At 38.4% G+C, this 25,075-nt stretch overlaps 1 protein-coding gene across 5 annotated transcripts; it reads left to right on the top strand.

Moving 5' to 3' along the window:
- Positions 1 to 365: 365 nt before the first annotated feature.
- zmynd11 (zinc finger, MYND-type containing 11) lies at positions 366 to 24,128 on the top strand. 5 transcript variants are annotated; one of them, XR_013815689.1, is made up of 17 exons: positions 366 to 550; positions 3,317 to 3,448; positions 3,831 to 3,990; positions 6,272 to 6,295; positions 6,631 to 6,663; positions 8,006 to 8,167; positions 9,587 to 9,664; positions 9,790 to 9,882; positions 9,963 to 10,050; positions 10,138 to 10,193; positions 10,365 to 10,442; positions 10,526 to 10,644; positions 16,371 to 16,614; positions 16,720 to 16,788; positions 16,870 to 17,160; positions 17,242 to 17,495; positions 22,195 to 24,128. XR_013815689.1 is itself a non-coding variant. In XM_079806520.1 (17 exons), the coding sequence occupies exons 2-17, from the start codon at positions 3,333 to 3,335 to the stop codon at positions 22,315 to 22,317; spliced, it is 1,920 nt and encodes a 639-aa protein (XP_079662646.1). In that variant the 5' UTR covers positions 366 to 550; positions 3,317 to 3,332; the 3' UTR covers positions 22,318 to 24,128. The 5 variants fall into 5 exon arrangements, 2 of the variants coding, with proteins under 2 accessions (XP_079662646.1, XP_079662647.1); XR_013815690.1 differs by having other exon boundaries at positions 17,246 to 17,495; positions 22,195 to 24,127; XM_079806520.1 differs by having other exon boundaries at positions 17,310 to 17,495.
- Positions 24,129 to 25,075: the final 947 nt, after the last annotated feature.

Below are 25,075 nucleotides of genomic sequence, written 5' to 3'. Positions count from 1 at the left end.
TTTTATGAATCTTTCATTTTTTTTACCATTTTAATGTAACTTAATTTTGTTTGTTGCTAGAAAGCAAAGGTTTGTGTTCAGACGTGTTCCACACCAACCGTAACAAACTTCAAACTGAATTGAATAATTAAACAGCTCATATAATATTGATGACGTCCCAAAACATATCGCAGATTTATAATAAATTAACAACAGATGTCAGATGAAACATTACCAACTATAACAGTTAAGAAAAGTGAAGTTTTACTTGTTATTTTCCACTTATGAATACATAAAAACTAGTAAAAAAGTGTAGTAAGGCACGAGGGAAAAAAAGCTTCAAGGTGAGACGTGCAAAGTAAAGCGCGCAACTCCTGCGTCCTGCCACTAGAGTTCTCCCACAGCCTGCGACTGAGTGTGTTTACCCCCTCCGAGCTCTCAACTGTGGCCGGGCTCTTTCAACCAACCACAATTCTGACATTTAACTCCGGAAACACAAATGTAACCAGCGCTGCGTTACATCCTTAAGTGAGACCGAACGGCGAGGCGTTTGATCAGCTGTCGGACAGCGGTAAGTAAACGCATAAACCGGCTCGATTTCATGACATTCGCAGCAAAGAAGAACAAAAAATCCACTCCCAACTGGTTGGTTTTGTCTAGAAGCGAGGGAGGGATATCAACATGGCGTCCATGTAGCTCACCAACCAACCAACAAGAATGTCTAGGCACCGATGAAGGTTTTCCCTCCATTTGCAATTCGATTTGGTTATTGATCGTGATTCCTCGCGGGTTGATTATATGAAGCGCGTGACGAAAACAGCTCGCGCGTTTACGATGTCCAAACGTTTGTAGTTTTGCGACTCTTAGACACCCGTTTGTTGTTTCTTCTAGCACTGAGACCGAAAAGCGGGATCTGCGCTGCTTTTGATTGAACACAAACGAGACAGGCAGCTGTCAAAGTCATCATGGTTTTTGAAATGACATAATTTTGGTCGCTTCGTGAATATAATCGTGTTCTTAATGCTTTTGCGCCATACATTCCAGCACTCTGGCTGTGGATCACATGAGCTGTTGTGGGTACAGTAAGCCATCTGTAGGGGGTTTTAAAAAAACACTGGCAACATTTGTACACTGTAACAGTGTGAATAAAAGTTAAGGTTGTTACAAAAACATAACGTTGCTGTGGTAATATTCGGTCAGGAAGCTATCCATCCTTATTGCATGTGTATTGCGCAATAAAGCGACAGGTCTCGCTGGTGACATCAAAGCCGCACTCAGTGGACTTTGCTAACTAAAAATGCTTACACATAAAGAAATTATATAATATTAAAATTATGAAAATCCAATTGATTAAGATTCTAGATATATCAGTCTTCGAAAGTGCGTTTTTATTCTACACGGAGCGGGTCGCCCCTTCATGGACTGCTATGTTGATGTCACGTGATCAGTCATGCAAATGACCAAGTTGCTAGTAGTTGGAACTGCATACTAGCTTACTACTCTTACTATTTCTGACATTTCTTACTATTTCGATACCTTTAGGGGTACAACAGCTTGTCACTGGGGCTGTACCCTTCGAGTATAAAAAATACCTTAAAGGGATAGTTCACCAAAAAAAAGGAAATTAGCCCATGATTTATTCACCCTCAAGTCATCCTAGGTGTATATGACATTCTTCTTTCAGACGAATACAATCGGAGTTATATTAAAAAAGGCCTGCCTCTTTCAAGCATTATAATGGCAGTGATTGGTTGGTTGGTTTTTTAAGTCCATAAAAGCGCATAAATATGGTTGATAAAGTTTTAAATATGGATATTTTTCTTACACAAACACGCCATTTTGCTTCAGAAGGCCTTTATTTACCCCCCGGAGCCGTGTGGAGCAGTTTTATGATGGATAGATGCACTTTTATGGACTTCAAAAACAAACCAACAAATCACTGCCATTATAAAGCTTGGAAGAGCCAGAACTTTTTTTAAAAATATAACTCTGATTTTATTTGTCTGAAAGGATGACTTGAGGGTGAGTAAATCATGGACTAATTTTTATTTTTGGGTGAACTATCCCTTTAAGGTACTACTATAAGCCTTTTTGTGGTAAAAAAGGTACAAAGATGTCATTTTAAGGGCACAGCCCCAGGGACAAGCTGTTGTACCCCTAAAGGTACAGTTTTGACACATCTTTTCTCTGTGTGTATGGTAAACATAGTAAGAGTAGTGCGCTAGTATGCGCTTCCGAATTCAGCAAATGTTTTACCTACATACAACACTTTCAGGCATGACCATAGTGCTTTACAAGTATAATGCCAGACAGGTGTGTTGTTGTAAACCAGTAGTAGTATTCAAACTTCATGCATACAGGCCAATACGATCAGTATTACCGCAGCACAAAGTTCTAGACATGAAGTGCACTTTTGAATGTCGTAAAATACAAATGAGTCGAAGTTTTCCACACATGAATAATGTTATGGTGTTGAATATCATTCTACGTCTGTTCTTTCCAGACATTATTTGTTTATTGAAATGGAAACAACATTTATCAGCTAAGGCTTTACAACATTGTTAGATTAATGCCTTGTACACTGAAAACTGTTATTTCCGTAATTTAATTAATGAGTGTGTCTGTGTTGTTCTTATTCCTGGAAACTCATTAGAATGCACTTTCATTAATAAATTGCAGCCTACAGAAGGAGTTTCAGAAGCATCTGGCAGTTGATTGTAGACGCTGTAACTTACAGTATGCACAACAGCAATAAACCTGACTGTCATTTTTATCTGTTGTTCATGCCACACGGAGACCTAAAATGCTACGGGCACTTTGCAGAGTGAATATACTGTTGAGGGTTTTTGTAGAACTGGTTTTGCATGTCATTTCGACTGTAAATCTCTGCTGTTCTGTAATGATGATGAGAGGGTCTAGATTTAGTTTTTCTTGTTGTTGTCTTTGCTATCCTTTGACATTAACAGCACTGTTCTGAGGAGTTTTATAAGAACGCTTAATGTTTAACCTCATCAGTTTTTTTATATGAAGAATCTGGAAGAATTCCCACCCTCGGTTTACATGTGGTTAGTTGCAAGAGCTCTTTATAAAGAAAACATGGAGTTAAAAGTCCATTTAGAAGGAGGCTTAATGAAGAAGTTATGTTTAGTTTGGTGCCTGAGAAGAGTATCATTCGCGAGATCATGCACTGTTGTAATTTAAATGCGCGCTCTGACAAAACTAACAAATATTTGCATTTTGCTTTTTTACATGGATGCACCTAAGCTCTTAAGACTGTACTTTGTTTATTGTGGGAAGCTTGAGTTTTTGTTCAAGGGTATTTTGGTGTTCGTCCTAGGTTGGAACTGGCCACGATGTCAAGGGTGGTGAAGAAGAGGCAAGCGGACCCCAAGGTGGTTCAATATGTCTGGTCGGCCATTGAAGTCATCCGCAATCAGAAACAAATCGCAAACATGGACCGAATCTCAAAGTAATTGCTTTAACTCGACTGCCTTTACTAACACTATCACATTTTAAAGGGATAGTTAACCCCCCAAAAATGAACATTCTGTCATTTACTCACCCTCAAGTTGTTCTAAACCAAATGTCTTTGTTCTGCTGAACACAAAGGAAGATATTTTGAAGAATGTTTGTTACCAAACATTTGTGCGGCACCATTGACTTCCATAGTATGGAAAATAATAAATACTATGGTGCCCTTCAAAATATCTCCCTTTGTGTTCAGCAGAGCAAAGACATTTATACAGGTTTGGAAGAACTGATGAGTAAATGATGGCAGAATTTTTTGGGTGAACCATCCCTTTAATGTATTCATTTGAAATATCTTAAGAGATGGCTTTGTTTTGATGCAGATATTTAAGTCGTGTGTATGGGATGCACCCTAAAGACACGGCCAGGCAGCTGGTTCTGGCCGTGAAAGACGGTCTGGTGGTGGAGACGCTCACAGTGGGCTGCAAAGGCTCCAAAGCCGGGATCGAACAAGAGGGATACTGGCTCCCAGGAGACGAGATGGTGAGACATACACCAGAGCATGTCTATTTTAAACATAACATACTTTTATCTACGTGCCTCTTAGATAAAAATGCGAAAGGTAAACATGGCTTGGTTTTACTACACATTAGTCAAATGAAATAAAGAGCTCAAAATGTAGATATGCTGCCGGCTCCGACACAGCCATGAACCTCTGAAGTCCATCAGTAAGAAATATTTGATTAGTTCCTCAGCTTACATGGACCAAACAGTTGATAAAGTTGATGACTTTAATGTTCAACAGTGAGTTTTCAGCTGTGCACTTCCTCCTTATGACTAGTAATGGTAGATGCTGATGTTTCAGTGCCTTCACCAGCACATAGAGACATTCCTCTGCTGTGTGAGAGAGCCTGTTTGAAGGAAGCACTGTTTATTTTTGGGGTATGGCTTACAGCTAGGAATATACGCATTCGTCCCAGGCTTCATCCGCCATATGTGTCCTCTTCATTCAAAAAGATGTCCAAGTCTTCCAAGTCCAAGTACCTTCCTACATGTCTTCCATACTGTTCAAAAGTTTGGGTCAGTCATTTTTTTTAAATACAGATTTTTTTTTTATTGAGAGAAGCTGAATTAAGTTTTATCAAATGTGACAGTAAAGCCTTTTACAGTGTTACAAAATTTTTTTTCCAATAAATGCAGTTCTTTTGAACTTTTTATAAATCAAAGAATCCAGAAAGATGTACCATGGTTAATTTCCACAAAAATATGAATGTTTCTTAAGCAACAGATCAGCAAATTAGAATGCTTTCTGAAGGATCATGTGACACTGAAGACTGGAGTAATGATGCTAAAATAAAAGGGTTAGTTCACCCAAAAATGAAAATTCTGACATTAATTACTCATGTCGTTCCAAACCCGTAAGACCTTTGTTCATCTTTGGAACATAAAGATATTTTTGAGCTTTCTGACCCCTGTAGACTGCACCGCTATTACCATTTTCAAGGCCCAGAAAGGTGGTAAAAATATTAAATGTAAAAAAGGTTCATGTGACTACAGTGGTCCAACCTTAAAGGGTTAGTTCACCCAAAAATGAAAATACTGTCATTAATTGTTTACTCTCATGTCGTTTGACACCCGTAAGACCTCCGTTCATCTTCGGAACACAAATGAAGATATTTTAGTTGAAATCCGATGGCTCAGAAAGGCCTCCATTGGCACAATGTACTTTACGCTCTCAAGACCCATAAAAGGTACTAAAGACGTTGTTACAAAGTCCATCTCACTACAGTGGTTCTACAATAACTTTATAAAGCGAAGAGAATAGTTTTTGTGCGCCAAAAAAAACAAAATAACGACTTCTATAGTGATGACCGAATTTCAAAACACGGCACCATGAAGCGTTATGAATAAATGAGTCGATTCAGCGGTTTGGATCGTCAAAGTCACGTGATTTCAGCAGTTTGGCGGTTTGACACGCGATCCGAATCATGATTTGACTCGCTGATTCATAACGCTTCGAAGCTTCATGATGCAGTGTTTTGAAATCGGTCATCACTATATGATATAAGTCGTTATTTCGTTTTTTTTTGCGCACAAAAACTATTCTCTTCGCTTCATAAAGTTATTGTAGAACCACTGTAGTGAGATGGACTTTGTAAGGACGTCTTTAGTACTTTTTATGGGTCTTGAGAGCGTAAAGTACATTGTGCCAATGGAGGCCTTTCTGAGCCATCGGATTTCAACTAAAATATCTTCATTTGTGTTCCGAAGATGAACGGAGGTCTTACGGGTTTCAAACGACATGAGAGTAAATAATTAATGACAGAATTTTCATTTTTGGGTGAACTAACCCTTTAATGTTATGAAGTGACGAGTATACTTTTTGTGCGCAAAAACACAGTGTAAACTCAGTGTGGCGAGTTACGGGTTTGGAACGACATGAGGGTGAGTGATTAATGATATAATTTTAATTTCTGCGTGAACTAACTAGTTATTTGAATTTGAATTGCAGTAATATTATTAACGTTTTTACTGTATTTTTGACCAAATAAATGCAGCCTTGGTGAGCATAAGCGACTTTAAAAAACATAATATTACTGACCCCAAACGTTTGAGTGGTAGGGTATGTAAAAACAGCATATTTATGAATATAATAGCAGTGTAGATTAATGTTTATGTTGTAACTGTGCTGAATTCCGCTACTTCTCACACCACACACCCACCTGCGAGTCCCTAACACGGAGCGCCTGTGGTTAGTTTCAGCCAATCCCAGCTCTCAGATTAGGATTTTAAACAATGTTTTTTGGATCACTTGCAATCGCAGGAGCAGATGTCAGAAGGAAGCAAGGTATGTTCACATCCAGTTGCTGTGTTTTCTTTAATTAATTAACAACATAATATGCCCTAGAGTTAATAGTATGTGTAACCTGTGCATGGGACAGCAGCTGAATTGAAAGGAGCTTCTGTGGCCTTCAGACTTTGATCTCCAAATTTTCCATGAAATCTAAATCAATAATGCTCATTGTCAATATAAACGTTATGATAATACACACTATTTACACTGGTATCTGCGTCTGTACTGGCGTCAGAAAGCTTTGTCACTTCAGTGCTGTGCTGTGTGAGGATTTGTGCGCCTTGTTTTGCCACTGAATGCTCAATTTTAGTGATTTCTCTCTTCTCTAGCCCTCTTTGCCCTCTGAAGCTCTTTTACAAGATGTGCGTATGCTTCACACATTAATCTTATCTTATATGTTTTTAAATCAATTTTGTTTTTACGAGATTTGTATGTCAATGTCAAGATCATTTAGACCTGTGTTTGCTGAGTTTACAAGCTGTTTACTTGGGCTAAGACCAGTGTCAGAAGTTAGCTTTTCCTTTTAAGGACAATATTCTTGATCTGAATAATGAGAAATCGATTACCTGTAAGATTAAAAAATAATATTATGCATAACTAGGCCTAAAATAATATATACATGAGCTATTGTTTAGGGGAGTTTTTGTCACTGTCTTTGGCATTTTTGCTTTAATTCCCTGTTAACGTCTTACACTGGTTTAGGCCCATTTTGAAGGTAAGAATAAAAACAATTTGCAGACAGAACCAGCATTTTCTGAAGTAAAACTTTGGCCAAATCCTAGAGATTTTGTACTGTAACCAGAACAGTGATTATGGTGGAATGTCTCTGGTGTGTGTTGGTGTGTTTCTGAGAAATGTACTATAGATGGATGATCTTTTTAGAGGATAGTGTTAACATATGGTGAATGTGATAGTGGCATGTGAGAATGTGATTGCTCACCGTTTCTTTCAAAGAATATTTTGTCTTATTTGAGGTTTGATTTAAATGGCCATTTGATGGAAAGAATATAGTGGTATTTTCTTTGTTTTAAATCTGTAGCTTTAGTCTTTGAAAGTGTTTAATCCGTGTTGAACGGGCTTTATTCAAGTCTGAACTATTTCCTGCGTGAAGCACGTATTGTTCAGAAGCATTGCATTTCAATTGTACAAACATGAAATAATGGCCATTTAAATCGAACCATAAAGCAAAAATGTAACATGCCTATGTTCCTCTCATAATATAAACATATACACCTACAATCTTTTGATTGTTTGTTTCTTTATTATAACTAATGAGTGGGGTTTTTACACGTTTGCTCTTTCTGTGCTTTTGGAATACTGCTAATCATATAAGAACAGCTCTCATACTTCTCAGCTTCAAATATTGATTAATATATATATATATATATATACATAGTATGCATAATGCATACTTGTATTGTATGCGAAAGTAATGTTTCTAATGATTTTACATAGACTACTTATTATTATTATCATCATTACTATTTGCCTTTCAGGGCTCTGGTCACTAATTTGACAGAAACCCCAGAGTATATCGTAAAAGCATTTCAAAGTAAGAGGGCTGATCTTGAATCTATTTCCCAAGATTTTACTTGCAGGTTATTGAAGGGATAAAGCTTTCCTGGATCAGTGGTGTTGTTCCCGGGAGCTTGGTGGTGGCCCAGGTGGGCGGGGATGTGCATTACTATACTGTGTGTGTTTCAGGACTGGGAAGCAGAAAGTCACGACTGGTACTGCTTTGAGTGTCACCTTCCCGGAGACGTGCTGGAGTGTGACGGCTGTTTTCGTGTCTACCACCTCCGTTGTTTGTCTGAAGACCACCGGCCACGGGACACAACCTCCCACTGGCAGTGCGGCATCTGCAGGGTGGGTATAGAGCAGAGGTGGCCAAACTTAATTGAGGTCCGAGGGCCGAAAGTAAAAGTTGCAAATGCGTGTTATTATTAGGGTTGCATTAGAAAATTTTGAATCTTGATTCGTTGATGGAAATTGAGCTACTGTAAGTTCCGAGAAATGAAAAAAATGATGCTAATATGTTATCTAGAATTATTCACAGTATTTTGAGGTGCCTACGGTAACAATATTGTGCATATTAATTTGCCGAGATAAACAACATTACCAAATACCGTCTACCTCAATGGCATGTTTTGTTTTTCCTAGGCCATAATTTTCCCCTCAAGGCATGGCGGCCCAAATCAAAGGTCATCACGGGCCAACTTTGGCCTGCTGGCCCTGGTTTGGGCATCTCTGGTATAGAGACACCATTAGAAAACGGCTAGTTCAGATTGTATTGTATAATTCAGATTAATATTATGGTAACGCTTTACAATAAGATTGTATTAGTTAACATTAGTTATCTACTTTAGTTAGCATGAACTAAGAATGAACAATACTTTACAATTCATTAATCTTAGCTAATGTTAATTTCAACATGTACTAATACATTATTATAATCAAAAGTTGTATTTTCCATGAGATCACATGAACAAACAGTGAACGACTGTATTTTTATTCATTTAACGTTAACAAAGATTAATAAATATGGTAGTAAATGTATTGCTCATGTTAGTTAATGTTGGTTAATACATTAATGTTTACAAATGAGACCTTATTGTAAAGTGTTACCAATATTATAATAATTATAGGTGAATTTTATTCTGATTATTAACTAGAATATTTAATTTTATTATGGATAGAATAATCAGATTATTTTAAAAATATTTATTTTTATTTATTTCCACCAAATAGTAATCAGCATAGAAAATTCACCAAATAATTGTATAGCTTCATGTCATGCCTAAAAATGTAACAATTAAAATAAAAAAGCATTACATTGCTCAAAAGTGAGAGTAAAGACATTTATAATGTTACAAAAGATTTCAATTTAAAAAAAAATTAATTTAATCAAAGGAAAAAATATTAGGCAGCAAAATTGTTTTCAACATTGATAGTAATAAGAAATGTTTTTTGAGCAGCAAATCATCATATTAAAATGATTTCTGAAGGATCATGTGACACTTAAGACTGGAGTAATGATGCTGAACATTCAGCTTTGACATCACAGGAATAAATCACATTTTAAATTACAATAGAAACGTTAGTTAAAATTATTTTGGAATATTATTACGTTACTGTGTTATTGTATTGTTGATCAAATGAATGCAGCCTTGGAGAAATCTCACCAAAGAATCTAAAACCCCCACATATGCATTTTAAAAGTAAGTTAACATATATAATGATGTGGTTATTGAGTCATTCGTTTCTAATGGTGATGTTTACTAACAGGGCAGTAAAAGGAAGAATTTGAACAAACAGGAAATGACAACATACCTGAAGTTCATTCTTGGACGCATGAAGGAAAGGGTGCGTTTCACACTTTAGCTTCACACTTTTTCACACTAAATCATGTAGAAATGAAGCTTCCCCCCACATGCGTTTTTCTATTGAGATGTGAAGCAGATTTCTTCCTCCTCCTTATCTTCTTTCAGGCTGTGGACCTGCACAAGAAAGGCAAGGAGTCAAAGCAACCCGTGTACAAAAGACTGATCCACACACCTCTGGATGTGGAAAACATACAAGAGGTACACAGAGCACACACTAGTTGAAACCATTCAAAAGATCAGCCTCGGCACATTCTCATGCGTTTTCTGTTTCCGTACAGAACATCTCAGAGGGGAAGTACAAGAGCTTCGAGGAGTTCAGGGCCGACGCTCAGCTTATAGTTCACAACACAGCCATTCTGCACGGAGGTGAGGCCTTCTGTGCCGCAGTCATCAGTGTGATTTATGAAACATCTCAAGTGTCAGCTTAACCGATTCCACATTCTCTGTCAACAGTCAACAGCGATCAGACTGAAATTGCGAGACTTCTCTACAACGACACATGCCATGAGGTCAGACTGAGCAAACAGTTGGAATTTTAAGCTTGTTAATGCACCTGACAAACACGGTTAAGCTTCGCTGTTTAGGTTTTTGACAACATTCTTATGTGAATGTGTAAAATATTGTGCTCTTTTTTTTTTTTTTTTTGAACGATGAATTGCACAATTATTTGTTTGTTCCAGCTGAACGAGTTAATGTTGTGCAGACACTGCTTCTATCTCTCGAATGCACGACCCGACAACTGGTTCTGTTTCCCATGTGTAAGCACAGACACACATATGCTCATTCCGGCAGATTTCTGTGTGATTTGTGAGTGTATAAAATGGTGTTTGTCTGTGATCAGAGTCCGAATCATGAGCTGGTGTGGGCCAGGATGAAGGGCTTTGGGTACTGGCCTGCCAAGGTGATGCAGAGGGAGGGCAGCCAGGTGGATGTTCGGTTCTTTGGTCACCAGCACCAAAGGTGAGCCTCAGGTTATAATGGGAACATAAACCATATTTCATATAAAAGGAGAATCAGGAGACTTCAGAAGTTCATCCTATACTAAGACTGGGCGATATATTAAATATTCGCAGTGATTTTGCTGGCAATGGTCTTGCTATAAAATTAATACATTGGGAAAATTATAATGATTTTACCCCTGGTTTCACAGACAAGGCTTAAAGGGATAGTTCACCCAAAAATGAAAAATCTGTCATCATTTACTGATGAACGTGCCTTAGAAAAAAACATTACTGATGTGCATCTTAAGGCAAAACAATGGCAATGACATATTTTTTTGATCTGTCAGTGCAAGTTGCTTTCAGTTAAGACAGCTCAAACATGCATTTTAGTCTAGGACTAGGCTTAAAGGGATAGTTCACCCAAAAATGAAAATTCTGTCATTTACTCACCCTCAAGTTGTTCCAAACCTGTATGAGTTTCTTTGTTCTGCTGAACACAAAAGATGATATTTTGAAGAATGTTTGTAACAAAGCAGATAGAGCAACCACTGACTACCATAGTAGGGAAGAAATTACTATGGTAGTCAATGGTTGCTCTATCTGCTTTGTTACAAACATTCTTCAAAATATCATCTTTTGTGTTCAGCAGAACAAAGAAACTCATCCCGACCAAAAAGCTGCACTTGAATGCACCAAAAGGACTACAGGTGACTGTCACCTATAGCATTTGCATTCTGCGCCTGCGTGTAAATAAAAATCTGTCTATATCAGCAGATATCAATAGTGTATTTTCGTCATCTTTTCGGCTGCTGATATACAAACCGTAAACAAAGCAGCCATTTTGAATATCATTCACGCTGATCACTTTCTTCATTCCCATCGGCTCGTTATTAAAATATTTGTGCATTCAAATGCTCAGGTAAGATGACGTACAATTAGAACAGCCTTCAGTCTGCACCGTCTTGACTTCTTTGCTCGCTTTTAGTCTCAGAGATCAGAGTTCTCTCTCTCTCTCACCGACGCCCAAAGAACCCGATGGTGTTCGACTACAGCCAACATTGCGGAACACACCAACAAAACTAAGCCGACCGATGCTCAAAAACGGCCCGACATTGCCTTTAATCTAAGCCGTGCCTGTGAAACCAGACCTTAATGTGTTAAATGTGTGGGGTTTTTTTTGGACCATTTAAAGGGATAGTTCACCCAAAAATGAAAATGACCCCATGGTTTACTCCGTCCCAAGCCATCCTAGGTGTATGTGACATTCTTCCTTCAGACAAATGCAATCTGAGTTATATAAAAAATGCCTCTTCCAAGATTTATAATGGCAGTGAATAGAGGATTAGATTTTGAAGCCCAAAAAAGTCCATCCATCCATCATAAAAGATATCCACATGGCTCCGGGGGGGTTAATAAAGGCCTTCTGAAGAGAAGTGATGCCTTTGTGTAAGAATTTAGAAAAATATCTATTTTAATAAAATTTAAAACTTTAAAAACTAAAATAACTCTCTTACAGCAGATAGCCTTGGCAAGTCGACTTCCGCCAAAAGAGTAACCCCTGAAGCGATGTAGGAGTAGCGTGAGCTTTGATGCCTCTCGCGGATAGGGCTGGGCAACAAACCCAAGCCCCTCTTCTCTTATATCGAAATCCTCCAACATTTAAAAATTCTCGATTTTTCGTGACCGGTGTTTTGTTTTGGTCTATTCTCTGCACTTTCGCATTCGTCGATATACCACGCGTCAGGTAAGGGTTACTCTTTCGCCGTTAATCGGCGTGCACACATCCATCTACGCTAGTTATTTTAGTTCAGTTTTAAATATGGTTATTTTTCTTGCACAAATGCATCACTTCGCTTCAGAAGGCCTTTATTAACCCTGTGGATATCTTATATGATGGATGGATTCACTTTTTTGGGCTTCAAAATCTAATCCTCTATTCACTGCCATTATAAAGCTTGGAAGAGCCAGGACATTATTTAATACATCTCTGATTGTATTCGTCTGAAAGAAGAAAGTCATATACACCTAGGATGGTTCGAGGGTGAATAAATCATAGGGTCATTTTCATTTTTGGATGAACTATCCCTTTAAGTTTCCTAAAATGGCCTAGTTTTGCAATCCCCGCTTGTCTTGAGACTTATGATACTCATTGTTTTAATGGCGCTGGTAAGTGAAACAGTTCAAATTGTCCATCTCATAAAATCAATTCAAAGTTGATTCACGGATTTGTTTGCATCCTTATTTACAAATGTTCACAGAAGTGTCTATATGGTATGTTTAATGTATTAGTAAATATTGATATTACTTTGGTTCAAATAAACACAAATCTGTGTTCATACAATGTGGAAAACAAATAATATATAGCTCTGTAAAAAATTAAGAGACCACTTAACATTGATTTCTCAATGTTAAGTGGTCTCAATTTTTTCCAGAGCTGTATATATTTTATTTGATGTTTAATGCAAGGTGTAAGTTATAAATTATCATTTTATTTTTTAGATATACAGGTATGTATGATCATTTTATAATATTTATTAAATCATTTTACTTTGAATCTACATACATTTGGAGATTTATTGTTTGACTAAATGTAGGATTATTTTAAGTTTTAACATTAGGTGTAATTAATCGCTAATTAATCAGTGTGATAACTTTTATCATTTCTCAGCTCAAAAATATAAATAAATGGGGTTTACATACATTGAGGAAAATAAGTATTTAAACACCCTACTATTTTGCAAGTTCTCCCACTTAGAAATCATGGAGGGGTCTGAAATTGTCATCGTAGGTGCATGTCCACTGTGAGAGACATAATCTAAAAAAAAAAAAATCCAGAAATTACAATGTATGATTTTTTAACTATTTATTTGTATGATACAGCTGCAAATAAGTATTTGAACACCTGTCTATCAGCTAGAATTGTGACCCTCAAAGACCTGTTAGTCTGCCTTTAAAATGTCCACCTCCACTCCATTTATTATCCTAAATTAGATGCACCTGTATGAGGTCGTTAGCTGCATAAAGACGCCTGTCCACCCCATACAATCAGTAAGAATCCAACTACTAACATGGCCAAGACCAACGAGCTGTCCAAAGACACTAGAGACAAAATTGTACACCTCCACAAGGCTGGAAAGGGCTACGGGGAAATTGCCAAGCAGCTTGGTGACAAAAGGTCCACTGTTGGAGCAATCATTAGAAAATGGAAGAAGCTAAACATGACTGTCAATCTCCCTCGGACTGGGGCTCCATGCAAGATCTCACCTCGTGGGGTCTCAATGATCCTAAGAAAGGTGAGAAATCAGCCCAGAACTACACGGGAGGAGCTGGTCAATGACCTGAATGAGCTGGGACCACCGTTTCCAAGGTTACTGTTGGTAATACACTAAGACGTCATGGTTTGAAATCATGCATGGCACGGAAGGTTCCCCTGCTTAAACCAGCACATGTCCATGCCCGTCTTAAGTTTGCCAATGACCATTTGGATGATCCAGAGGTGTCATTGGAGAAAGTCATGTGGTCAGATGAGACCAAAATATAACTTTTTGGTCATAATTCAACTAAACGTGTTTGGAGGAAGAAGAATGATGAGTACCATCCCAAGAACACCATCCATACTGTGAAGCATGGGGGTGGTAGCATCATGCTTTGGGGGTGTTTTTCTGCACATGGGACAGGGCGACTGCACTGTATTAAGGAGAGGAAGACCGGGGCCATGTATTGCGAGATTTTGGGGAACAACCTCCTTCCCTCAGTTAGAGCATTGAAGATGGGTCGAGGCTGGGTCTTCCAACATGACAATGACCCGAAGCACACAGCCAGGAGAACCAAGGAGTGGCTCTGTAAGAAGCATATCAAGGTTCTGGCGTGGCCTAGCCAGTCTCCAGACCTAAACCCAATAGAGAATCTTTGGAGGGAGCTCAAACTCCGTGTTTCTCAGCGACAGGCCAGAAACCTGACTGATCTAGAGAAGATCTGTGTGGAGGAGTGGGCCAAAATCCCTCCTGCAGTGTGTGCAAACCTGGTTAAAAACTACAGGAAACGTTTGACCTCTGTAATTGCAAACAAAGGCTACTGTACCAAATATTAACATTGATTTTCTCAGGTGTTCAAGTACTTACTTGCAGCTGTATCATACAAATAAATAGTTAAAAAAAATCATACATTGTGATTTTTGGAAAAAAAATTTTTTGATTATGTCTCTCACAGTGGACAAGCACCTACGATGACAATTTCAGACCCCTCCATGATTTCTAAGTGGGAGAACTTGCAAAATAGCAGGGTGTTCAAATACTTATTTTCCTCACTCTATATAGTATCTGTATTGATTTGGGCTGGGCAAAACAATAGGTTTTTCGATTAATATTTTTTTTAAAAATGTGGTCAATTCAAAATCGATTCTCAAAGACCACTCGGCAAGACCGTTTTGTGCTTGAGCACCACCAAGTCGTGTTTTACTGTCAATTCAGAAGTGCCGCGTCAAAATAAAGAAATTAACCCGAGGCTTTTTTTTTTTTTTTTTTTTACGCCTGCCGTTTTGCGCGTCAGTGTACACACTCACACATTGGCGCCCTTTGTTTAGTCATGAGGCGTTAAACGCGTGAAAATCGTCCCGGTGTGAACAGGCCTTAAGATTAACGTAAATCTAATTACTAGTCTTCTCCACTAGATGTCACCCTCTTATTTGCCTTGAGCGATGTTACAAAGGAGCGAGAGGTGCCCCTGTCATTCATTCATTCAATGCTTAAATGGCGCTTCCGGTGCGTTGTCGACGTTGTAATGCTAAGGTGAAATACTGTAGTAATACTACAAATCTGCGGAACCATTTGAAGAGACATCACCCAGACGTTGCAACACCCCCACAGCCGAGCACACAACCGCTAAAAATAGATCATATACATGCGAATGCTTGCCTTGCATTATGATCATTGTATTAAACTTGAGCGTTCACTTAAGCACGTACGTTGGCCATAATAGACATATTCAAATCAACTGAGGCAATAGACAGCGCAAGACCAATATTTCAAACCTAATAGCTTAAATTATAAACAGAATTCCTCAAATAAAAGTTACTCAACATAAGTCAGCACGTTAAGGTATGGTTGTTCGTTACCACGGCAACAACTTGTGTCCAGGTATGAACGCGCTTCTCGTGTATGAAAAGGAACTGCACACATAACGGGCAGCAAAATGGCAAGAAAAGCTTGTTGTGTACTGAAAATCATCCAATATCCTTTTTATGTTTTAGAATAAATATATCAAAATATCCATAAAAACAAAATTGTATAAAATACTTCTCAGATAGTTTTTTTTAGTTGTATCAAAATTGTATTGTATTTAACATAATTGTATGCATTTGAAATCTAGAGATGGGTTCTGTTTTAATGTACCCAAGAGTACCTAAAATAAAAAGAGTTTAATATACAGGTTTGTGGCTCTTAATTTCTTTTTAATTACCCACTTGTAAACTTATGTTCTCTGTTCTTTTTTATAAATATATTTTTTGTATTAAATCTCTATTCATTGAGTTGAATAGAGAATTTAATGGAGAATAGAGAATTGAATCGAATATCGATTTGAGAGCTTGCGAATCGAAATCTAATCGAATTGGAACATCTGAATCCATACCCAGCCCTAGTATTGATGTCAAAAGTCTGAAAATTCTAGACCTGTAGACCTGGTGTAAATCTGTACGTGGGGAAACAAGCTTGTGAAACTAGCAGGCCCGTGTCTGTTTTGCTGCAGGGCATGGATTCCTTCTGACAACATCCAGGAGATCACGGTCAGTGTGCAGCAGCTGCAGGTGAAGCGCAGCTCGGGGTGGAAAAAGGCATGTGATGAGCTGGAGCTCCACCAGCGCTTCGTGAGGGAGGGCCGTTCCTGGAAGGGGAAGCCGGAAGAGAAGCATGACAGGTCGGAGAGGCACGAAAGACAAGAAGAAAGACAGGAAGAGGCGGAGTCGAGCATCTCCTCCACATCCAACGAACAGGTTAGCATTTTGCTGCCACGGTGGCATAGAAATATTGCATTTCACCTTTAAATAAGCAAGATTGGTGTTGCTTTATTTTGCATCTTGTTCTAATCTTTGCGACAGTCGAAAGGCAACCAAGAGCCCAAAGCTAAAAAGAGCCGCCGTTCCCAAGTCGCCGAGCCCAAAGAAGAGGTTTGTAATGCATCATGTTTATTGAGTGAGATGTGGCATTGAGTTCACGTCACACTTACCATCTACTTGCTATTATATCAGGAACCAGAGCCCGAGATGGAAGCCGTCAGCTCCAGCCAAGAGATCCCAACAGCTGTTCCACATCAGCCGGAGCGTACGTCCGTCTACACCCAGACCAAAAAGTCTGGCTCGCCTTCTTCTTCCTCACCAGCCCCCCGCATGGTACACCGAGGCACACAGACGCTCAACGAGGGCAACTGCCAAAACATGTGCCACGACAAATACACCAAGATCTTCAGCGACGTGAAAGAAATGATGAAAGCGGAGAACAAGCGGGAGACCGAACGCGTCCTGAAAGAGGCTCTGGACAAGGTGAGGAAGGTTTTTTAAATTTTGGACTTATTTTTGGCTCCCTCTTGTGGCCAGATTCAAAGATACCCCTTTTCCTCCAAGAAAGCCACACTGTTGGTGGAAAGGGGGGGGAAATCGCAGCAAACTCAGCAATGTGGTCGTCCTTACAGTTGCGAGGCGAGATGGAAGAAGAGAAAAGGCAAGCGGTGAACAAAGCGGTGTCCAGCACCCAGGCTGAGATGGAGAGAAAGTGCAAACAGGTGAAGGAGAAGTGCAAAGAGGAGCTCATGGAGGAGATGAAGAAGATGGTAGCTCAGCATAAACAACTTCTTTCCCAGACCAAGAAGAAGCAGTGGGTGAGTGAACCATCAGAACATCTTTAGTGTAGAAATCAAAGTGTTAAAACAACCAGTCAACAATGCAATAATGCATTTGAGTCTGTTTTCCCCTGAAAGAGATGCATACAAATTATGGTTTTTAATAAGGGAACCAAACTTTGAAAATGTGTCAAGACTATCAAAAACGTATATTTAATTTTTATAGATAAAAAAAAAAAAAGTACACCTTTTGTGTCCGGGTCCATTTTGACCCTGGTATCAACTGAGGCTTTACATTGTGTTATTCAGACTTTTTATGATTTATAAGTTAGGTTTGTCTCAAATACTTTTGTAAAATATATTTCTTTCACATATCTCACACATTCTTTGGGGACTGAATTTTGACAATAAACATGAATATGATCATATTTTTCATCTGAAAGTGAAGGTTGTGCAAAAAATTCTTTTTTTAAACATTCCAGTGTAATATCGATGTTGTTTTGTTAGAAAATTATGTGTTTCATAAATTTGGACCGTTTCCAAACATATTTCAATGGTTTTTCTGTAGTAAAATTTGATATTCCAAAGTATTTCCTGCCTTTTTAAATAATAAAGGGGGGTATATGTAGTAATAACACTGCAGCATTCAAAAGCAATATGGTTTTAGTTAAAAAATAAGTTATGATTTATAAGCTTATGTTCCACCAGGTCCGAACAGAGTGTTTGCTTGCAGATTTTGAATGCATTATGTGGGTTAATGAAACCTAGAATAATAAAGAGTGTTTGAATCAGGCAAAATGAATTCAAATGTGACTCGTCATGATCTGTTGAAGAGCATTTCCTCCTGACATCAGTGTGAACTTCATTGTTTTTCGTCTTAGAACTTCTTTGCGTGCCTTGTTGTATTTACAGTCTATTTATAGCTTCTACCTGTGGCTAGGAGATGAGAAATTGTCTTCCCAGCATATTACTCACCTGAGCTTCAAAACTCTCTTCTGGGAAATGTTGCAGCTCTGAGAGCAGAATTAGGAAATGAAGAACAATTACTGCCTGACTGAGTCAATACTGTGTTGTGGGGTTGTGATTATTATTCTATAGATTAGTTGGTTACCCTGAATAATAACACTATTTATTGAGAAACTACCACCACCCGCACGTTTCGTTAATCTCCGTCAATACCTTGTGTTTGGGTCTATGATTTTGTCCAGTAGACCGTGTCCCTGCCCTAGATCCATATCTTTTGTTGGTTCTGCAATGTTACTGTTAAGGAATATCGTTCTGAGCGATGTGACATGGTGTGCTGATAATATAAAATGTCATTAGTATGTATGCATGTAAATATATCCGTCCATCTTTAATTTGAAGTTAAGGCGCTCGAACGATAAAGAAATACCAAAGAATGAGAAAATAAAGAGCGTGGTGTGCTTATCGCATTGGGCATTGACAGGAAGCACTCTGTGCGCACGCGACACTACAACTGTCAAATACACATCAAATTTTCATAATGTCCAGCTTGGCGAGTATTCACGTAAACACTGTCGGTTATATTTTAAAGGGATAGTTCACCCCAAAAATTCTGTCATTAATTACTCACCCTCATGTCGTTCCAAACCTGTAAGACCTTTGTTCATCTTCAGAACACAATTGAAGATATTTTTGGTGAAATCCGAGGGCTCTCTGACCCCTCCATAGACCTTTAAATGTGCACTATGTAAAAAATGTTTCGGTAAAATATCCAAAAACCACTTGGCCAGTGTTATATATTTTGTTCAGTTGAGTACTTACAATATCCCAAATGTTTCCAACTATTTGTAAATCGTAAATAAATTGCTAACCGAGGAACCGGGACGTGTGAGGGAGTCGCCTGTCAATGGCATCATATCTGCGTTACCCTCGGTTTCCGGTTTTATTTTTGCAGAAACGCTTTACTCTCACTGCAGTGTGCAACAAGTGTCATAGCAGCCGTCGAGTGTCCGCACAGAGTAACGTCACAACATCATTTTCAACACACAGATGTATCTAATATGATAAACAGAGCTGCGTTACCTCATACTCATGACCGGAAAAGCAGAAGTGGCGTTGGCGACTGTCATAATAAAAGTCCCGCCGGCGACTATGCCGGCTCCAGTGGCGTTGCTCAGGTCCACAACACTCGGTCCTGCTCTGCTTCATACTACAGAAACGTTAATAATTGCATCCATGAACATGATTTCTGCCCGAGTCCTATCCCGATTCTTTTCCACCGGCTGTGAGGTTAAGACCACATGTTCCAAGATTCTGCGCGTAAACGTGGCGTCATCAAACTACGCCTTTGTTTTGAATAGGCGACCTCTAGTGGGGGGAAAAGTTACATAGTGTAGCTTTAATTAATACTTTCTAGGCCCAGAAAGGTAGTAAAGACCTTGTTAAAATAGTCCATGTGACTACAGTGTTTCAACCTTGATTTTATGAAGCGACGAGTACTTTTTGTGTGCAAATTAATAGCCGCGCTTCCACCGAGGGAACTTTTCCCAGGAACTAGGGACTTTGGGGTGGTACTCGGTGTGTTTCGACCGCTAAATGAAGTTCCGGGTAAAGATTTCCCCCTCAAAACGGCCCTGCTTGTGAGGTAGTACTTATTCAAAGTGCAGGAGCTTTTGGGGGTGGGACTTGGGTGCTGAACATGCTGATTGGTTGAACTCACGCAGAATTTTATTTCAACCTAAAAGTCTGTTGCGGTGCGTGCAGTAAGAGTTGTTTGCTATTTAAATCAAAAATGGAGTTATTAACAAATACGATGAGGTTCAGGCTTTACTAAGTTTATTTGCGGAGGACGAAATCCAGTGGGCTCTGATTCTGAAAAGTCTAGCGCAGTCCTACGTCACCGGACTATTCTTACAGTACTTTAGACTGCTATAGAAACTCAGACAGTCGTAGGTCTGAGGAAAAAATAATTCCTGGGGAAAAAAAGTTCCTGGGACAAATTGTTCCGGGTAATTTCGGTGGAAACGGGGCTAATGACAGAATTTTCATTTTTGGGTGAACTAACCCTTTAAAGAGAGTGTTAACAGCAGGGAAAATCGGTTGTTGATATACATTACATCTGTGCATTAGGTCTTAAAGTAACTAGGGTTGGGTACCGAACTCGGTACTTTTAAGGGCACTGACCGAATAACGTTGGTACTACCGAGTACCGATTCACATTAAATCAATCGGTACTAAATTTCGGTACCTGAGAACGCATATTGTGATATAGACTAGTGTCTTTGAATATTAAATCGTAAAAAGACTATTTAAATATGAATCATGCGTGTCTCTGTGCGAATGAATGCCGTATACACGCGGTTTACAGTCTATGGGTTTACCTCACACACACTCTCGCTCAGAATCGCGCGTGGCGGTCGCGTGTTCCCATCTCTGCCTCTCATATGAGGACATGAACGCACAAACGTCATCTCCAGAGCCATTGAGTCACTTCATGAGCATTTTACTGTTTCATTTGAGAAAAACTACCGTCATATCATAATTAAACACACAGAAACTCAAATTCACGGCAACCCGTCAAAATAAAAGTTCGGCTAACTTGACAAATAAATGACTGTTGTACAGCAGAATTTAGATACGTCTCAATGTAATAATAATAATACACTAATGTAATAATAATAAATTATCAACTTTATTTTTAAAGTTTTTTTTTTTTATAAATTAATTTTTCTTCATGTTTTAATCTTAACCATATAAATCTGTTGTGCAGCACTTTGTTTGACAAAAAAAGTTTAATTAAATTAATGTCTTATGTATTTTCTGATAATCAAATGAAGACATAACACATCATTTGTGGGAAATCTTTTTGTTGAAATGAAATTAAAAAGAAAAAATAATATGGTTGTTTTTATGGATAAAAATTAAGTTCCTAGTAGCCTACTATTTACTAGTAAATATTACAGTAATCAAACATCACGTTCTTTAGAATGTGAGAACATCAGAAAGAAACATCAGGTTATTTATGTAAACATCCCAAAAGTACCGAAAAAAGGTACTGTTGGGTACCGGTACCGAACTTCAGGTACCGGTTAAAATGTGAATGGTACCCAGCCCTAAAATCGACAGCTTTCTCTTATTAATGTTAATCAAACATCAAAAGAAAAAGAATCGCTCATTTGTTTTGATTTTTAATAACTTTTGAAGCTTTATTAAAATTACTGTATATTTAATTCACTCAATGACCTACTTGGAAAAACTTTTAATTGCTTAATTTTTACATTAATTCATCAAATTTTTACATTTCACTTGTATATTGTTGGTTCTGTAACCTTATTTCTAGCAAAAAATAACTATCACGATATACTGTATATTATTGTGAAATGACTCATCTTGTGATAATCAAAATGAGTTTTGTGTCTTTTATTTCGCATATGCTTTGAGGCTAATCTGTAGGCTAGTGAGCTCCTAAACATTGAGAAACTTTTTGCAGATTAACACACAATTTAGTCCTTCTGGGAAAACAAACCAAAGATATTGACGACTCAACCCGTACTACAGATTTGTCCAATCAAATGCTCTCTAGACTAGACAACAGACTAAAACAGCAAATCGTGATCATTGCTATAATGTAAATTTTAAACAGATTTGAGTTTTTTAAAGAGGAAAAGTCCTTTATGTCCCACCCAAACGTCCCGTTTCATTAGGAAATGCACCAATAAGAATGTGAATGAATTTTACTTGACAAATCTTAGCATCCTCTTTATTGTATTTCCAGTGTTATAACTGTGAAGAAGAGGCGATGTACCACTGCTGCTGGAACACGTCGTACTGCTCCATCAAATGTCAGCAGGAGCACTGGCACGCCGATCACAAACGCACCTGCCGCCGGAAGAGATGAGCTGCAGCTGGCCACGCCCCTTCCTCTCGACTCCACCCATCCACAAGCCACGCTATTGGATAGATCATGGATTCTTGATTTTTAGCCAGCATTTTAAAACCCCAGCTCCTTAGAACACTTACCGGGACATCTTACCGAGTTGCGGTGAATGCTAACAGGACAAGTGAGCACGGCATTTCACGTAGAGATGGGTTTTATGTTTGGATTTTAACGGTAACTCTTTACATATCCCTTTTTTTTTACCCTTTTATTTGCTGTATGACGGAAATCAGCCTTGCTTGCATACAGACTAGCTGAAATGTGAAGTACTAGTAATCTTTTTAAACACGACTTAATCTGAAGCTATGTAGATATTTGAATTTTTATATGAGCGAATTATGTCAGCCTCCTGCATTGAGTGAAGTTGGTGCTTTTAAACTCGACGGTTGGTTTTTATCAGTGGTTGTGATGTGTCTTTTTTTGGGAACAGGGTTTAAAGATGGCAGGTCATGTCTGTCTGAATGATACAATCTTCCTTTAATGAATATGCACATTTCATGGTTACACTTTAAATTTTGAACGAAAAAACAAAATTGTGTGTGAATTTTTTGGGGTCTGTTTCTGTAGCTAAATATTTGCCAAGTGGGATCTTGAATGAGGTTCATAAGCGCTTGTACGAACTATTACCAGACAAAACCTGATGATTTCAGTGGCAAGATCCCATTTAAATAGCAAAATTGAATCAGACTTAAGATTGTACAGAGTAAATGAAACAATCAGAAACGATCGCTTTAGGGTTTTATCATCGAGGATGACTTTGTGGCACTTTCTGACCTGAGGGAGACGTTAAACGGATAGTTTACATAATTTAAATTCAACCATAATTGACTCGCCCTCAAGTTGTTGCTCAATGAAAGTAAATGGCTGTATTTGGTCTCCATTTGCTTGTTAATGTACGGAAAAGAGCAGCTTGGACGCTTGGCTAAACATCTCCTTTTGTGTTTTTCAGTCAAACGAGTAAACGACACAATTTAGAGGAGAATTATCCTTTTAAATATTGCAATAACAAGAAATTAAAGTACAAATGAGGTAAGATCTATCTTTAGAGAGTTGTGTAATTTGTCTATGTCGACCGGGAGAATCAATCAGCTGAAGGATGTAGGGGAACGTGAGGTCCTTCTTTAGTGTTTTTGCACAGATCCATATGTGCGTGCACCCGTGTTCTGTTTCTCTCTGAAGTTCTGGATGTGTCTTAAATCGCGTCTAATACATCCAGGTTTCTGTCCTGCCCTGTTGCTCTTTCTCTCTCTCTCTCTCTCTTTTTCTTTCTCTCTCGCTCCCTTCCCAACCTCACTGTTGCACTACATGTAAATAACTGTTTGCCGCTAACCATGACGTTTGCACGTTAGCATATGTACATTTCATGAACGCATTATGTATTTGATAAAGTCGAACTGTAAAGGAAAACAAATATTTGTGATATAACGGTAATATGTTCCATTCCAGTGTGCATGAAACCAGGTTGTGTGTACCTTATTTTGGACTCTGCGTTAATCTACGTTCTTGCGTGTCATCAGTGATGCAGTTTGTCTCCTTTTTGGTTTTCTAGGGTAATTTGACGCCACTTTGTAATTGAACCCCTTCTTTTTAATTTATATTTATGCGGACAGAGTAATGACTACTGAGAATTTCCCACACCCGGCGAGAAGTCTGCTATACGAACGCCTGTCTTTTCATGTGCATACGAATAAAAATGTGGTGTAAACGTTTTCCCCTTTCTTGCATTACATTATGTAACAGTACTATGTATAAATAAAACATATCAACCGGTGTCCGTTGTGCCTTTTTCCCCCTCGCAAATTTAAAAAGGACAAATTTACCAATCAAAGCACTTTATTGCACCATATTTTGTGAACGTAGGCCAAAGCAGGCTTCTATAAAAGTGTCATTTAATACTTTTAATCATGTGTACAAAACAGAATTTCAAACACACCTGCACCATACAAAATAAATCTTGTTTTTTGTCTTTTTTTTCTCTAACCAACGATATTTACATACACCATGCAGACTCTCTCACGTCCAGATTTCCAACAAAAAAGGGAAATAACTTCACAGGTTGAAAGTAATGTGCACATTTCTTTCTTTTTAAAACGGGGGAGACGTTTCTGCTTGTATGGGAATGGCGACACTAAAGCTTCCGAACAGGTTAAGACTTCTTTCCTTCATTTTTTAAAAACAAACAGACAGGGAAGAAAAAAAAGAAGAACATTGCATTGTCACTCTGAATAAGTGTAAACTTGCATACACAGTATTGACGTCTATGACACTGATTCCAAAACGTAAAATAAAAGTTTGCCTTAAAACTACGACCTCAATGAGGCCAGAGGGTGCTGATATCTCACTGCAGTAGATCTCCATTGTGTTATCAATCAGGATGTGGCAAAGAATAGAATCAAATCCTGAATACTCAAGTTTTGTCATGGCGATTTAACGGATTGCCAGCGCTATGAAAAGGAGATTCTCTTCTGATGCAGCTGGTAGAATAATGTCATGGTTCTCTTTCTCTCTTCAATTGTTTGCATTAGCCAGTCGCTCATGTTTCATGCTTTGCCCATATTGCAAGTGCCAACAATATGCCGGCGTTTATTTAGCATGTATTTCGCACATAAGCCGATTTAAAAACAAGAGCTTAATCCATTTTCACGTGAGCTGATTGGGTTTGAAAGTAAACTGCGAGTCATTAACGTAAACACCAAAATCTGTGTTACAGTCTGACGCA

The sequence above is a fragment of the Gobio gobio genome, assembly GCF_949357685.1.
Source record: "Gobio gobio genome assembly, chromosome: 23".
Lineage (NCBI taxonomy): Eukaryota > Metazoa > Chordata > Actinopteri > Cypriniformes > Gobionidae > Gobio > Gobio gobio.
Note: the sequence above shows the minus strand (reverse complement) of the source record. Positions and strands in the feature narration are given on the sequence as shown.

What these genes read in the sequence shown, in the direction of transcription:
- zmynd11 (XM_079806520.1), top strand. Translation starts at nt 3,333, where the DNA reads ATGTCAAGGGTGGTGAAGAAGAGGCAAGCGGACCCCAAGGTGGTTCAA. An exon ending in AGATGTCAGAAGGAAGCAAG is followed by an intron (nt 6,296 to 6,630) that starts GTATGTTCACAT and finishes TCTCTTCTCTAG; the next exon opens with CCCTCTTTGCCCTCTGAAGC. An exon ending in ATGTGGAAAACATACAAGAG is followed by an intron (nt 9,883 to 9,962) that starts GTACACAGAGCA and finishes GTTTCCGTACAG; the next exon opens with AACATCTCAGAGGGGAAGTA.